This window comes from Leucoraja erinacea, chromosome 32, assembly GCF_028641065.1.
Source record: "Leucoraja erinacea ecotype New England chromosome 32, Leri_hhj_1, whole genome shotgun sequence".
Classification (NCBI taxonomy): domain Eukaryota; kingdom Metazoa; phylum Chordata; class Chondrichthyes; order Rajiformes; family Rajidae; genus Leucoraja; species Leucoraja erinaceus.
In genome coordinates, this window is record NC_073408.1 from 11,954,722 (window position 1) to 11,971,319 (window position 16,598).

Sequence of the window (16,598 nt, forward strand, 5' to 3'; positions counted from 1 at the left end):
TGATGTGTAGTGTAGCAAACAACGTGTCGTTGCCTTCTCTGACTTGAGAGTTTACAGATGCCAAAGTATGATTCCCACATAGATGCCGTCACACATTTTAACAGCAATGTTCATCAAAGACTGTCCACTTTAATCTCCTGCTTCATTTGTCTTCATCTCTCTACTCTGCTCAGAGAATCATATGATTACATTCAGAAGGAAGATTAATGAAAGAGTTATTCCTTTATCTTTTCCCCTTCACCCTGACAGTTGTTCCCTTTCTCATGTTCATTTCCACTATGGATATTGCCACAGAAACTGCCTCAAACACCTTTTACAGCAGTGCATTCTTGATCATGTCAAGTTGTTGCATTGTAAAATAAATCTCCCTGTCCATGTTCATATTCTTTACCAATCAGTCACCTTTTAAATTCTGCCCTTTGGCTACTGATCCTCTTTCAAGTTTGTGTTGGCTGGTGTGGGCGTTGTGCCGAAGGGGCTGTTTCGCATTGACTCTAAGTTGAGGCAGCTCTTTTTCCTGTATCTAAACCACACCATGGTTTTAATTGTCTCTGAAATCTCCACTTCGCTCTTTCCACTACAACGAGAACCATCCCATCCCTTCTTCTTGTTCTCTTCCCAATCTCAATCTGGGCACATGCAAATTATTTGCCCATCACCACCCCACCTTCAGTCTGACCACTTCCCCAGCCGCACCTGGTTCCACCCTCTATCCATCTCCTCTCCTTGACCGTGTCACTCATCGGGCCTTGTAATCTGCGGAGGCTGTTGTGACTGTAAAGCGAGTCACACCACTGCCACGACAGTGGAACCTTACTTCGATTTTAAATGCTACTCTATATTTACACTGCCACTGAGATAAGTCAGAGTAGCCAGAATCAATAGCGGATGTTCAGCACCAAAGTACATATGCAAGTCATTTCTTTACTTAGCAGCAGGTTATATGAAACCCTCATTGACATAATGATACATGGGCAGTCAATAGTAAATCTACCCCAACACACTAGGTGAAAGGGGATCTATAACTTCCCCCTGTTCTCACATTGGATTAGAACTGCTGATATGTACCCTTTAAGCTGTTTTATTCCTTGATGTAAATTTCATTAGAATATTTGATGAGAAAAAAAATCTAGTGCTATTAACATCAATATTGCCAGTTTTATTTACAGAACTAAAATCATTTAACTATTCTAATCTCAATTTATTCATGCATACTCAAAGAACAGAAAGCCAACAGATGACCCAGTTACTTTTTCCCGGTGAGAAACTACTGATTTTATTTAAATTGATTCTGTACTTGCAAAAAAAAACAATAAATGAAAAATGAAAAACGTCACTGTTAAATCTCTTAGGAGACCCTGACTTTCTGAAAATGAGAATTATTATTTATTTTTTAAATTTACACGTTCAGCACCAAACCTCAATGAAAATTACATTAAAACATATTGTCGCTGAATGACCTTGAAGTGTCCATGAAGGTAAAAATCCACACAGGCAACTTGTAAAGTTCATATTCACACGAATTGTTGAAGCTTTGGGGGAGCATTAGATCATAAGGCCATAAGTGTTAAGGGCCTGTCCCACGAGCATGCGACTGCATGGGGCGAGCGCGACCAAACCGGAAGCGGGGGCCGCGCGGAGGCCGAGTGATCCCCGTACAGGGCCTGTTCCACCAGCATGCGTCTGCATGCGGCAAGCACGACCAAACCGGAAGCGGAGGTCGAGTGATCCCGTACGAGTTGACATGAAGTTCGAGCGAAGGCTGCGGGAAATTCGCGCGTGACGTACTGCGTCAAGACGCTGCGCACGCCCGTCGAGGCAGTGCGTACGGCCTCAATGCGGCTGCAGGCTGCAGGCCGTTGCTGTGCGGGATTTTTGGACAGTGTCAGTTTTTCGGAGCCCCGCGCGATTGTCGGGACCAGCTCTGCACAACTCCATACGGCTGGCTGCCGAGGGACCGGCCCCGCGAGGCCGTAGGGCTCAAGGGACCACGTTAGGTCGCGTTTGCCGCATGCAGTCGCGTGCTCGTGGGACAGGCCCTATAGGAGCAGAATTAGATCATTCGGCCCATCAAGTCTACTCGCCATTCAATCATGACTGATCCCTCCTAACCCCATTCTCCTGCCTTCTCCCCATATCCTCTGACATCCATACTAATTAAGTATCTATCTCTGCCTTCAAAATATCCATTGACTTGGCCTCCACAGCCTTCTGAGGCAAATAATTCCACAGATTCACCACTCTCTGACTAAAGAAAATTCTCTTCATCTCCTTCCCAAATTCTTTTAATTCTGAAGCCATGACCTCTAGACACTCCCACTAGTGGAAACATCTTCTCCACATCCACTCTATCCAAGCCTTTCACTATTCAGTACGTTTCAATGAGGTCCCCCCTCATTCTTCTAAACCAGTGAGTACAGCCCCAGTGCTGTCACACGCTCATCATATGTTAACCCACTCATTCCTGGGATCATTCTTGTAAACCTCTGGACTCTCTCCAGAGCCAGCACATCCTTCCTCAGACATAGTGCCCAAAATTGCTCATAATACTACCAGCTGTTCCCCCAGCTGTGCCAGTGCTATGTGAATAATGGCAGTGGCTTCAGTGAGCAATGAGTGTAATGCCACATCATGAGAAATTACAGTGAAGCATTAAAATGTTCCAGGGGCACATTGTTTAACTGGTTATTTAAGAACATTGCTCTTTCTCCATGAACTTGCATTCACAACTTAATAGACGTCTTATTACCCAAGCATAGTTGTAAATGCAAAATATTTAAGCCAGATATGCTGGTGACATTTCTCCACTTTCTCCATATTTTTCCATGTGATAACAATGTTATATTGTGTGCTCGAAACCAGTGATCCACAAGAGTTATGCGCAGTTGCAGTTTAGAGATACAACACGGAAACAAGCCCTTTGGCCCTCCGCGTCCGTGCTTACCAGCAATCCCCGCATATTAACACTATATGACACACACTAGGGACAATCTTTACATTGACCAAGCCAATTTACTTACACACCTGTATGTCATTGGAGTGTGTGAGGAAACCGAAGATCTCGGGTAACCCCACGCATCGTGGGGAGAACATACAGGCAGCACCCGTAGTCGAGATCAAACCTGGGTCTCCGGCGCTGCAAGTGCTGTAAGGCAACAACTCTACCGCTGCACCACCGTGCCGCCCAAATATTTTTAGCGCAAAAACAGTAACCCCACCACCACAAATTTGGCAGTCGAATATCCCGCATTTGGGGACATTGCAGGCATCAGCATAACCGAAGTGCAATGGGATAGCCTCATCCTGGGAGATCGGCCATCATGACCACTGATTCTCCCCATGCCAGGTAAGTATTTGAGTTGAAGGCTCCAACATCCTAGTACAGACTACTACAACAATGACATTCTCCATGCATTCCAGATTTCTTTAGAAATGGACGATGCCTATAAAGCAGACCATGGGAATTCACACAGCCATAATAAAATAGATCAAACATCATATAGCTACAGCAGTAACCACCATCACCACTTTCAGAAGGCTGTGGATGCATGTATTAAAATGAAGTAAAATTACAAGTTTGATAGGATAAGTAAAGTCAGGTGAGTGTATGAGGACAAACAACTTGAGTTATATGAGTCATGAAATAAGTGAATAGTTGAGCAGGTGTAAGGAACCAAATGGCCTCGACCTGTTCCCTTGGAGACTTTTGCTTTTGCTTCACTGAGGTCGTACAAATGAGTTTACTTCCAAATTGTCATCTGCCATCACATCTTCTCTGGGAAACGGCACTTTAACTGCCACCAAGCTAATATCCATATATTTGTTTCCCTGACTTGAAAATTTGAATTGTCTTGGAGAAAATGAGAAAATCAAATGGGATTGTCAGCTCTCTTTAGTCTGAAGAAAACAGAATCCAAATGCTGGAGGCAAAACTAATCATCTACATACAGAGGCATTACTGTGCCTATGTGTTGAGCTCTAAGAAGCATTAACTCGATCTCAACAATAGCTATAAGAAAATGATTCACCCACTCACTTTTATGTACAATGGTGGCTCTATACTAGCATTCTTAGCATGAAAATATACATTGACACTTAGCCAATTTTTTTAAAGATCCATTGAGCTAGTGAAGGGGCCTTTTTTTTTAATAGATTTAACAAGTCAATTTAATTTCTGGGTAATTGTGTTGTTACATTATGTAGTTGGTAATATATTCATAGATCGTTCACATAATGTGCAGTATATATACAACATTCTCGTATTATGGTAATAATGTTGAATGACTGTCATATAGCCCAGGCATGTGTTGCGAGTAGCAATTGCACTTCCATCCTTTAGTACTTTTGATCTGCTTTATTGCAGCAGTGTGAGCTTCCTTTGTAGGAATGGTCCATTTCTAATGGTGCCTGGTTGTATGAAGAATCCCATCACTCTGCATAAATCCATGATGTTGAAGATGTTCTCTTTATTTATAAATTCAAGTTTAATGGGCTGTAAGTAAGGTAATTTGAGTCACCGGCTGGCTGTGCAACATAATTATGATTTCACCATGTTACACATTGTCAATAATTTCAAAGCAATACATTTGACTTACTAGAAAGTATTTTCTGGGTAGGTGATGGATTATTTGCCTGGGGTAGCAAGTGTTTGAATTACTCTTGTGATAATTAGGGATAGCCAGAACGGCTTTGTACGTGGCAGATCATGTATCACTAACTTGATTGAGTTTCTTGAGGAGGCGACAAAGAGATTGATGAAGGAAGGGCCTTGGATGTTGTATACATGGATTTTAGCAAGGTTTTTGATGAGGCCCTTTATGGAAGGCTGATCCAGAAGATTAAGATGTATGGATTTTGTGATGACTTGGTCGTATGAATTCAGAACCAGCTTATTCATAGAAGACAGAGGGTTGTGGTGGGACATAGATCATCTGGCTGGAGGTCTGTGACCAATGGAGTTCCACAGAGATCTGTGCTGGGACCTCTGCTATTTGTCATATATATAGATGACCATGACGTAAATATAGATGAGTTGGTGAGTGCGTTTGCTGATGACATCAAAATAGGAGGAGTTGCAGACAGTGAGGAAGGCTGTCAGAAGATACTGCAGGATATAGATTAGCTACATAAATGGGTGGAGAAATGGCAGATAGTTTAACCTGAGTGAGATGTTGCACATTGGGAGGTTGAATGTAAGGAGAGAGTATACAGTTAATGGCAAGACCCTTAACTACACTGATGTGCAGAGGGATATTGGGGGCCAAGTTCATGGCTCATTAAAGGTGGCAGCACAAGTAGACGGTGTGGTAAAGGAGGCATATTGTATGCTTGACTTCATTCCTAGGACCACTGAATATAAGGGTCAGGAAGTCATAACTATAGGACTTTGGTGAAGCCTCATTTGGAATATTGCATGCAGTTCAGGTCACACTGTTACATGAAAGATGTGGAAGCTTTGGAGAGGGTGCAGAGGAGGTTACCAGAATACAGCCTGCATTAGAGGGTTTCAGCTATAGGAGGAGGTTGGATAGACCTGGATTGTTTTCTTTGTAGTGCCGAAAGTTGAGGGAAGATTTGATAGAAGTATATAAAGTTATGAGAAGCAAAGATAAGGTAGACAGTCAGAATCTTTTTCCCAGGTTGGAAATGTCCTAATCTATAGCTATAGGATGACAAGGGGAAATTTTAATGGTGCAGGACAAGGTTTTTTACTCAGATGGTGGTGGGGGCTGGGATGTGTTGCCGGGGGTGGTGGTGGAGGCAGATATAATAGTGGCATTTAAGAGGCTTTTAGAAAAGCACATGGAAGTGCAGGGAATAGATGGATATGGCCCTTGTTTAGGAAAATTTGAGCAGTTCAGTGAGTCATCATTATCAGCACAAACACTGTGGGTCGAAGGGCTTGTACCTGTGCTATACTGTTCCAGGTTCTATGTTTTATAACGGAACCCAGACTGTTATACCTCTGCTGTCACCTTCTCGTTAACATATGATGGCAAGGATTTGGAAGAGGGAATGATTTGGAAGAGGGAAATAGGAGGAATCTTATTTATATAGCACATTTTTAGTCAACTTGGCAGATGACACAAAGCTGGCTGGCAGTGTGAACTGTGAAGAGGATGTTAGGAGGATGCAGGGTGACCTGGACAGGTTGAGTGGCAGATGCAGTATAATATAGATAATATAGATAAATGTGAGTTATCCACCTTGGCGGCAAAAACAAGGGGGCAGATTATTATCTCAATGGGGTTAGGTTAGGCAAGGAGGAGGTGCAGCAAGACCTGGGTGTCCTTGTACACCAGTCACTGAAAGTTGGCGTGCAGGTACAGCAGGCAGTGAAGAAAGCTAATGGAATGTTGGCCTTCATAACAAGAGGATTTCAGTATAGGAGTAAAGAGGTTCTTCTGCAGTTGTATAGGGCTCTGGTGAGACCACATCTGGAGTATTGTGTCCAGTTTTGGTCTCCGAATTTGAGGAAGGACATCCCTGTGATTGAGGCAGTGCAGCGTAGGTTCACGAGATTGATCCCTGGGATGGTGGGACTGTCATATGAGGAAAGATTGAAAAGACTAGGCTTGTATTCACTGGAGTTTAGAAGAATGAGGGGGGATCTTATAGAAACATATAACATTATAAAAGGACTGGACAAGCTAGATGCAGGAAAAATGTTCCCAATGTTGGGTAAGTCCAGAATGTAAGTCCAGAACCAGGGGCCACAGTCTTAGAATAAAGGGGAAGCCATTTAGACTGAGGTGAGAAAAACCGTTTTCACCCCGAGAGTTGTGAATTTGTGGAATTCCCTGCCACAGAGGGCAGTGGGGGCCAAGTCACTGGATGGTTTTAAGAGAGCGTTAGATGGAGCTCTAGTGGCTAGTGGAATCAAGGGATATAGGGAGAATGCAGGCACGGGTTATTGATTGGGGACGATCAGCCATGATCACAATGAATGGTGGTGCTGGCTCGAGGGGCTGAATAGCCTCCTCCTGCACCTATTTTCAATGTTTCGATTTCAGTTGTGGCATTCCACCAGTTCAACTAAAGAACAGCATGAATCCAATCAATATTGTAATAAAAGGGTTTTGGACTTGAAACTAACAATGTTACTTTTACAACATATGTTGTTTGATCTGCTGTGAGTTTTATTGCTGAACATGATGTTTTTAGGTCACATTTCCAACATTTGCATTTTTTATAAATGTTAAATCCATAGATGTTTGGCCAATTGAGTATCAACGTGTGCCTATCCAACATTGACAATCCTGTTCTTAACATAACTAGTGCTTTAGTATTGTTGGTAGGGGATAAAAGGAATCAAAAAGTTGCACGTAAGCACTTTTCAAAGGTACATCTGTGGAGACTTACTGCATTGAAACAGAAAAGTACTACATGTAAGTTATAGATAATCTGGTGTTTGGAATTCTCAAGATACATTTCAGTTGTTTAGTTTAGTTTAATTTAGTTTAGAAATACAGGATGGAAACAGGCCCTTTGGCCCATCAAGACCGCGACAACCAGCGATCCTTGTACACTAGCACTATCCTACACATTAGAGACAATTTACAATCTTTATCGAAGCCAATTAAACTACTACTCTGTACATCTTTGGAGTGTGGGAGGAAATTGGGGCACCCGGAGAAAACCCACATAGGTCATGGGGAGAATGTACAAACTCTGTACAGACAGCACCCGTAGTCAGGATTGAACCCGGGTCTCTGGCGCAGTAAGGCAGCAGCTCTAATGTTGCGCCATTGTGCCGCCATGTCTGACTACGTCTGAAGATCCTTCAGAACAAATAAATCAGAATTTGTTCTCAGGATGTTCTGCACAATATGGCATAACAATGAGGATTAGGAATGGAGGATCACTAAGACCCATGTACTCTCTCCATCTGATGTAGATTCAAAGTTAAAGAACAGAAGGACAACAAGGCCAGATGGACCTCTACCTGCAGACCACTTCACATTCCCAATGTTGCCAGAGATACCTTCATGACTCAAAACTTTAGTTATTGCTGGCTTTGACCAAAGTAGCTTTCACATCTGCTCCTGTTCCTCAGCCCCATGGATACAAAGCAGCAATGCACCAGGTTTGTGGGAACCATTGGGCCTCATAGTTCAAGTCCTTGAGTTCATCAGCAGGCAACTTAAACTCAGCAGAGAAGAATGGTGTCTAGAAGTGAGTGATGTAAGCAAATTCACTTAATGGTCATAAATAAGTAAATGAAACATAATGGGTTGAACCTTCCTCCAAAGAGTAGCAAGGTTTGTGCCTTACTGTTGGAACTTACATAATCTTGCATAAGCATGGGAGTCCCTCTTAAGCATGTGTAAGCCCTGAAATCCTGCGTTTCCTGAGAGCTGATCACTGCTGACAGGTCTGATGCTGGCTACTTCATGAACTCCACAGTTTCCCAGTATTGTGGTGGAAAATCTGCCCACTGCTCCTGCAAAGTGCCAGGAATGGCTATCAGGAATGACAAGTCAGGAATGGCTATCAGGGTGCAAGGTCAGGTATTTGTGGGACTTTTGGCTAAATTCGGTTTTTCATAAATATATTTAATGTTTTCAGTTATATTATTTTTTTAAATAATAAGTAAAAAATGTTTAATTCCATACTTTAGTAATTCAATTCAATTCAATTCAATTCAATGATACTTCGTTGTCACGTGAACTTAGGAACAGTGAAATGCTTTGTTTTGCCTACAACCCGGTAAAATCATACAGCAGACCTCACCTAGGCGGTAGATAAGAGTCGCCACGTTTCTGGGGCGACAAAGTTATAAAAAGTTGATTGAACAGTTTTATGTTCTGCTCGCAGTGGCGAACCAGGCCGTCCCCCCTCACCCCACCGCTTCCCTTCATTCACAGCAGCCTGGCCTGTAAGTGACAAAGTGACGATGACAAACATTCAAACTCTTGACAGCCCTTCCAAGTTGGTTCAGCTGGGACATGGTTTCACTGGTCGTTAAAGAAATTCTATGTCGGCTGCCATTTCTGATTGATGCACTCTGTGCTTCATTGAATCTCACTGATCAGCCTGGAGCTTGCTTAACCTGAAGAAGTTGACACTTGGTGCAGGAGTAATCAGCAAGCAACTGGCAGGTGTAAACAACCCGTTGTTCTGTGGATGAAACTACAGGGCAACCACACGTACTCATAGAGACCCACGTGAGGATCCATCTCCCTTTGATCTTAAGTGTTGTAAAATCTACGGCTTCAGTAGGACTACAGACAGGCTGACCCTTAGGTACATTCAGCCAAAGATCTTTGAGTGCTGGTGTTCATGAGGATCCCAATACAAACGCAACACTTCTGTTGGTTCATAGAGAAGTTTGTCCATAGTGCTACTATCTACTTCGTCAGAAACCGTTGGCCTATCTTTGATTGGACTTTACAGGATTTTATCTTGCACTAAAACTTATTCACGTTATTCCCTTTATCATGTATTGGTGTACTGTGGATGGCTCGATTGTAATAATGTATTGTCTTTCTGCTGACTGGTCAGTACACAACAGAAGCTTTTCACTGTACCTCGGTACACGTGACAATAAACAAAACAGAAGAAGACCATCAGAACAGTAGGCAGCGTAACAGGCAGTTGAGAGGTTGGAGTTCTTTGAGTGGAGTTTCCATTTTCCCAACATCTTTCCACACCAGCTATCTCTTGGCCAAGTGGTACACTACTTTATCTCAGTAGGGAACTCGTATGGCACGGATCAGGCTGGCTTGGATGATGGTAATGATTATGTACATAAAGATGTTATCCTATTTAAAATAGCATAAATCAACAGTTTAAATGACTATTGTTAAGGTCTGTATAGAATACCCCAAATAAAGATCCACTGAGGATGATTCCTGCATTAATTGGTACTATCAATACACTCCTCTCTGCTTTTGCAAATAGTGCACAGCACATTTGTAAGTACTATCTCTCTATTACGTCCTTTTTTATTAAGGGTCTTTGGGATTCACCATCTACGTGCCTCAAAGCAGAGTTTAGAGGGGGACCTGTACAACAGTGGCCACTCTCCATAGTGGCCACTGCTCTGTTACCACGCTCTGTTCTGCTCACTTGTGATTCACCAGGTATGAACCCATGAGACGTACCCACTGGTGCTCACACCTTTGTTAGTGTCAGGTTGGCAGCATCCTGTGATGATGCACCTTTGGAAGCAATGAGTTCATCTGAGAAAGTTCGTCATCTCTGGGCAGGGGCTACTCATCCTTGCACATTGGCCCTGTTGGAGAGATGCAACAGGTATGATTAATCATTGGAACATAAAGATGTAGCAAATCATCATGATTAAGGTGGTAGTATTTTAAGTTGTGCTGATTTTCGGTTAAGTTAACTTTGTCTTATTGTTGCAAAAAGCAAGCTGCTGGAGGAATTCAGCAGGCCAGGCACCATCCGTGGAAGTGGACAGTAAATGGAAGGTTGGTGTTTTAGGTCAGGACGCTTATTCAAGAATCACTTGAGACCAGACACAAAAAGCTGGAGTAACTCAATGGGACAGGCACCATCTCTGGAGAAAAGTAATGGGTGATGTTTCGGGTCGAGATCCTCATCACCCATTCCTTTTCTCCAGAGATGCTGCCTGAGTTACTCCAGCTTTTTGTGTCTATCTTCAGTTTAAACTAACATCTGCAGTTCCTTCCTACGCATTCACCCAAGCCCAATCATTTCCTTCCACAGACGCTGCTTGACCCATTGAGGTTCTCCAGCAGCTTGCTTTTTGCTCATGAATCTGGCACCTGCAGTCTCTTCTGTCACTGTTGTGATTTTGGAGATATGAGTTGCAGAAACTATGTTTATCACCCACAACAATGAAGTCTCCATGAGTTAAAGATCTCGAACAGTACCAGGTCCACTTAAAAATGAGGAGCCAACCTGGAAAAACTGAAACAAATGACCATATGAGTGCAAAACAGCAAAAGCAGTATGTTCTAGCCAAAGGTAGACAAAAGTGCTGGAGAAACTCAGCGGGTGAGGCAGCATCTATGGAGCGAAGGAATAGGTGACGTTTCAGGTCGAGACCCTTCTCCAGTCTGAAGACTAACACTCCTTTAACAGCAGATCTAAGTCCATAATCTCAAACAACAAAAAAGGACAAAGACAATAGAAATGCCATTATCTGTAGTTTCCATGCCATGAAATATGTTATCTGCTTTGGAAATACCTAACTGACCCTTCACCTGAATTGAGTCAAAATTCTGGACCTTCTTGCAGAATAACACTTTGGAAATACCTTTATTAAATCTGCAGATTTGAAAAAGCAACTTGCCACTATCATTTCCAGGACGTACATGGAAGGTTAGTAAATACCCGCATTATTTGTTCACTTACATCTTGTAACATGTAAAATAAATTGCCTTCAACTAAACTGAATGCCCAATAGGATCAAGGAATTCCAAAAAGTGTACGGAACTGAATTTCAGAACTCTTATTCTGCATGCAGTCACTACAATGGTGCATAGTTCGAGCAAGCAACTAAGTGGGAATTTCTATCTTCTCATGCCTCAGAAAGTAGATTTGCCACATTCTTGAAAGCCTTTATTGAGTGTTTCTTTGACTTATGTTCCAAAGGGGTTCATTGCAAATTAATTCTGCCAAATGCAGGGATCCAATACCTATGGAGGTGTTCGACTTCAACAAGCTTACAGCTGGCATTTAAAAAATCTAGTTTTAATTAGTAACAATCTTACCTAGAGAAACAATAAGGATAACTCTGAAGAAACTGAAATATATTGTTGTTTGTCTGCAGAGCAATGGATAACTTACATTGAGTTAACCCTGCATTATGTCAACTGGGGATTGCATGATGCTGGCTCTGATGGCAAAATGTGGATTCTATTCCAAGACTAGTGTGCCTCACCAATTGTAGAATTATACAATAAACCGGAATAAAATGTCAGAATAAATGGCATAAGCGGAGCATCAGTTATCCAATCCCGTCTGTTTTCCAAAATATTAGGGAAATATGAATTCCTCAATTTCACATATTGATGCTGAGCCATGAAGTTGCCTTCCCTTCCAGTTTTGGTCTATGTGACTTCAGGCCCCCCAATATGGTTGACTTTCAACTGCCCTCTGAAATTGTCAAGCAAGCCATTCAGTTCAAGGGGCAATTCTGGATGGGCAGTAAATCCTAGCCTGGTGAATTAAATTCATATCCCATGAACAAATAAAATACATTTAATCGTCTCCAGTTCGTCACAGTCAGCTCTTTGTTTCTGACCTCATATACCAACATATTTGAGACTATGAACTCAGCAGTGCAAATGAGATCAAATTGCCCTGTTACTAATTGAGTATTGGTCTAAATGTTGACACTAAGCACCTCTCCTTTAATAAACTATGCCTGTCGAGTGTAAATCTTCCCTTGCAATTCAATTTCCACGGTTGTTCTCTCAGTCATTAGTGATTTCATTAGAGTTATCGCTAAAACACCACTGAGAAGCAGCATTGAATTATACGCATTATACATTCAAATATAAAAAAGGAATGATGTAACCAAGAAGTCTTGATGATGTGCAATATGTCAGCTAATCATATTCTCCACATTATAATGTCCTCACTCTCCTTCTCAGCCCACCTGATGCTGGAACCTTTTCCCATTGATTTTGTCATCTCCAGACCAATCTATATCAAGGGGCTGCTGCTGGTTAGCTTTTCTCTACCCACAGGAAACTTTAGCTGGTCACCATTCTCTTAATCATCCATTCCCCATTCTGTTCACCACCTCACTCTTTGGAAGACATCCTTAATGTCCTTAAAAATCAGCTATATTGTTAATCATTTGGCTAAGTTCTCTGCTCCCATTGCTTTATCTCTATTAAGTGGTTTCACATCTATTTTTTTCTATTGAATATGTCATATCACTGCAAATTGTTGCTGTTACCTCACATTGAGTCATCCACTAGTTATGAAAAATATGAAAATGTGACTTTAGAAGATTCATGACATGTTTGAAAGTTTTGAACTGTAATCTGGATTTCAAGAAAAGGCATATTTTTCCAAAGATCTGCACCTTTGTCTGCTATTGTTGCTGTTATAGAATGACCAACTTGAAATGTAGATTGGAAATAACAGAAAACAAAATATTTATTTATGCACAACATGGAATTTATTAATTCACTGGAATTTAGAAGGATGAAAGGGTATCTTAAGAAACATATACAATTCTTAAATGATTGGACAGGCTAGATGCAGGAAAAAATCTTCCCGATGTTGGGGGAATCCAGAACCAGGGGGGTCACAGTTTAAGAATAAGGGGTAGGCCATTTTGGACTGAGATGAGGAAAAACTTCTTCACCCAGACCAGAGAGTTGTGAATCTGTGGAATTCTCTGCCACAGAAGGCAGTGGAGGCCAATTCGCTGGATGTTTTCAAGAGAGAGTTAGATTTAGCTCTTAGAGCTAAAGAAATCAAGGCATATGGGGGAAAAACAGGACCAGGGTACTGATTTTAGATGATCAGCCATGATCATATTGAAAGGGCCGGATGACCTACTCCTGCACCTATTTTTCTATGTAATTTATTACGTTTATATTCTAATCTTAATCATAATTATAACCGGGTGTTATCGAGTGCGTTATTTTGTGTTTTCTACTCGCTGGGGAATGATGCCGATATCTTCGTTGTAATGAACTTGCGGTGATCCGTGAAGCAGGGGGATGCTTGGTTGGTGTGGGAGAGATGAGCTGTTCACCTTTAGCGTGTGAAGGTTTAGCTGGAGAGGGAGAGCTGGGCAGCTGGAATCTGCTGCTCTGCTCCTCCTCCACTCCGTGCTATTGCGCATGATACTGCGGCGCTCCAGCCGCTCCACCTCAACCCACCTTGAACAGGCAAAGCCCGCCTCCCCGCTGACCGACGGCTCCCCGCACCAATCGGCGCTGGGGGCCTTCCCTCCTCGACCAATGGGCGGTGGGAGAGAGGCAGGAGCCAGCAAGTTAGGTTGTCGGCGAGAGGGGGGGGGGGGGGGGGGGGAGGGGGTGTGATGGAGATGGGGGGGGGGGGGGGGGGGGGGGGGGGAGCTCTCTCCGCGCTGAGAAAGAGCAGGAGTTAGAGGCTGGGAAGAGTGTGGAGTGCCATTCCAGAAGGGATGTAACCGAATGAGAGAGGGAGAGACAGGCAGAGAGAGGAGAGACAGAGAGAGAGAGAGAAAGAGGCAGGGGAAGAGAAGGAGGAGGAGAAGAAGAAGAAGAAGAAGAAGAAGAAGAAGAAGAGTAGAACACGAATAAGCAGGATATGAAGAGGAAATGCTCGGCAGGATTGCATTGCACTGATGGTCAGAGCAGGCGCTTTTCCAAGGAACATCTAAAAGTGAAGAGCTGCAAGATATGATCCAGCCACATCTCACAGTGGGGTGACAGTACTATGATTTGGTATGTGGCCACTTTGCTAGCGGGTGTAATCAGCACAAGAGGTTCGGCAGCTCAAGGTGAGTTGAAGTTCAATACCATTCAGCCCAAGTTTATTTGATGATGCGATTATGCTGACAGCGGTGGCGTTAACTGATTCGGGGAAATGAGCCGTTTGCTGTAGTTTTTTTTTGTGTGTTAAAAACGTCTGGAATTGTTCCCTATTATACAGATAACCTTAAAGGAAGGGCGCTGGGTGAAAAATGCCCCGTCCTCCCCGAGTCATTCCGGGACACCTGGCGAGATGTCTGTAAAGTTACCAGCTTTCTGGAGAGAAAGATGAAACTTTTGCCCTTAGTTTGAGAGAAGTTCTAAATGCTGCCAATTCTTTGACATTCCCGCACCCCGCCTGTTGTCAGGGGAATGCAGATGTTTCAACATCTGGTCGGCAGAAGCACAGTTTGATGCTTCTTTGGTGTAGGATCTGTAGCACCGAACCAGGGAGTTTCGGCAAGTTGGCCGCTGAGGCTGGGGGTGATGCGGGCGCCGGCTTTATGTTGTCGGGGGAGCGGGCAGCGGCTGCGGTGTGAATATCACTGCAGTGCCTCGACGCTCGGGACTGAAAGATGCTCCTCGCTATGAGGACTGGAGCTAAAGTTTACAGGGAGAGAGGACGGTCGGGGAGTTTCCTCTGACATAACGCAATCTGTGACGGGAATTGGCACGGTTCGACGTTGGAATTCTTGATGCATGTAACCAAATTCTCCGATTCGGTAACTATAAAACGCCACCAATTTCACACGGAAGGAGGAATCGAGCGATGAAACAGTTCAAAATGTCAATTAATACAGTGAATATTCTATTATGCGAGGTGATCAATGTTAGACCGTTTCCGTGACGGGGCACCCGTTCCAGTCTGCACTGTAATACGTCTTCAGGGGTGAAATGCGTGTGGAAGAGTTTTAGGATAACGTGACAGGTATCTCTCGCACTGAGATGGATGGGTGAGACTGCTTGCCCAGCGGCTCACGGTTGAGGTTTAACATTTACAAGTGACCTCATCTGATGAAGGTCCCGCGACCCCCAACCTTGGAAAGGACCAGGGTCCAGTTAACATGGACTCTCCGGACATGTCCGGGATGGTGGGGAGAGGGGTGGGGTGCGCTCTGATGGCTTATTTCCACTCGGTTGCCTTTTTGCTTCACGGCGCCGCGCCGCAGTGTGTGGATGGATACACGCTGCACATCTGTAACACTTCCCGTTAGTTCTCCTGATGGGAGATCCTCCTTGGCTGCGTGTCCCGCTGGGACCGCGGCTACACGAGAAACCCGCAATACGCCGATCAATGAAAGTGGAACGCAAGTTTGGAAGGTCACGTTTAAAGGTGACAAACGTGTGGTGAAGGTGGCGGGCCCCCCGCAGTCTGCTTGAACAAAGCGTTATAGCATTTGGAATGAAATCGTCCTTAACATTTCACTCCCTATGGCTATTCACTCGGTTTAACCAACGCGTTATCCTTATTCCTATCATTATCCACAATGTTTAACCAAGGCGTTATTCCTATCTTTATTCCTATCGTTATTCACAACGTTTAACTAACCGGGGCTCTGCTTGGAATTGACTGTTAAATAAACGCATTTCAGTCGTGTTTTGCAAGCAGAGGGTCGCCTGCAGTCTCCAGTGTAAAGGGGACAAGGTTAGTGTAGCTGACAGCAAGCAGCAAGCCAGGCAGGCAGCCAGCCAGCCAGCCAGCGAACAACGCTTCGCACTGTAAAGAGCTGCCATTGCAGAGTCACAGGGGAGCTCTTCACGCAACCGACGGCCGCGCTGCAAACTTCCCCCGGCGTTCCTTGGAGCAACCTGTTCCATCTCTGACATCTTGCAAGATGTGTGCAGGCGGAGTGATGTTATCGTTGCTCACTCCAACATGTCACGGCGCCGTCATGTACTTGCGAGGGGTGGTGAGTAACCGGGTGCGAACACCAAGCGCAGAACAGCCCACTTAATAACAAAACCCACTTCAACCATGATTCAGTGCACACGAAGTGAGCGTGGATTTAAATACCCCGAATGACGATGCCCACTGTTCATTGAATCATTGCAGATCATACCAATCGATTTTGAAAAGGAAGTAACACAAAAATGGAATAGTTGACTTGTTTAAGCATTTAAGCAGTATATATTGCGGGATACACTTTATCAAGCATTTGGCCATAAAATAAATGCAAAACGAAATAC

General features: G+C 43.6%; 1 protein-coding gene and 1 non-coding gene across 2 annotated transcripts in view; one reads left to right on the top strand and one right to left on the bottom strand.

Annotated features, from left to right (window-relative positions):
• Window positions 1-3,193: 3,193 nt before the first annotated feature.
• On the bottom strand, window positions 3,194-3,354 carry LOC129712487 (U1 spliceosomal RNA). The gene has a single exon (XR_008726068.1). It is a non-coding gene; the product is annotated as a U1 spliceosomal RNA (small nuclear RNA).
• Window positions 3,355-14,048: 10,694 nt separating this feature from the next.
• igsf9bb (immunoglobulin superfamily, member 9Bb) overlaps window positions 14,049-16,598 on the top strand; it is a 429,804-nt gene continuing 427,254 nt past the window's right edge. The window contains exon 1 of the mRNA XM_055660774.1: window positions 14,049-14,440. Within this exon, the coding sequence (XP_055516749.1) occupies window positions 14,377-14,440 (64 nt within the window). The 5' untranslated portion in view covers window positions 14,049-14,376. The remainder of the gene's footprint in view (window positions 14,441-16,598) is intronic.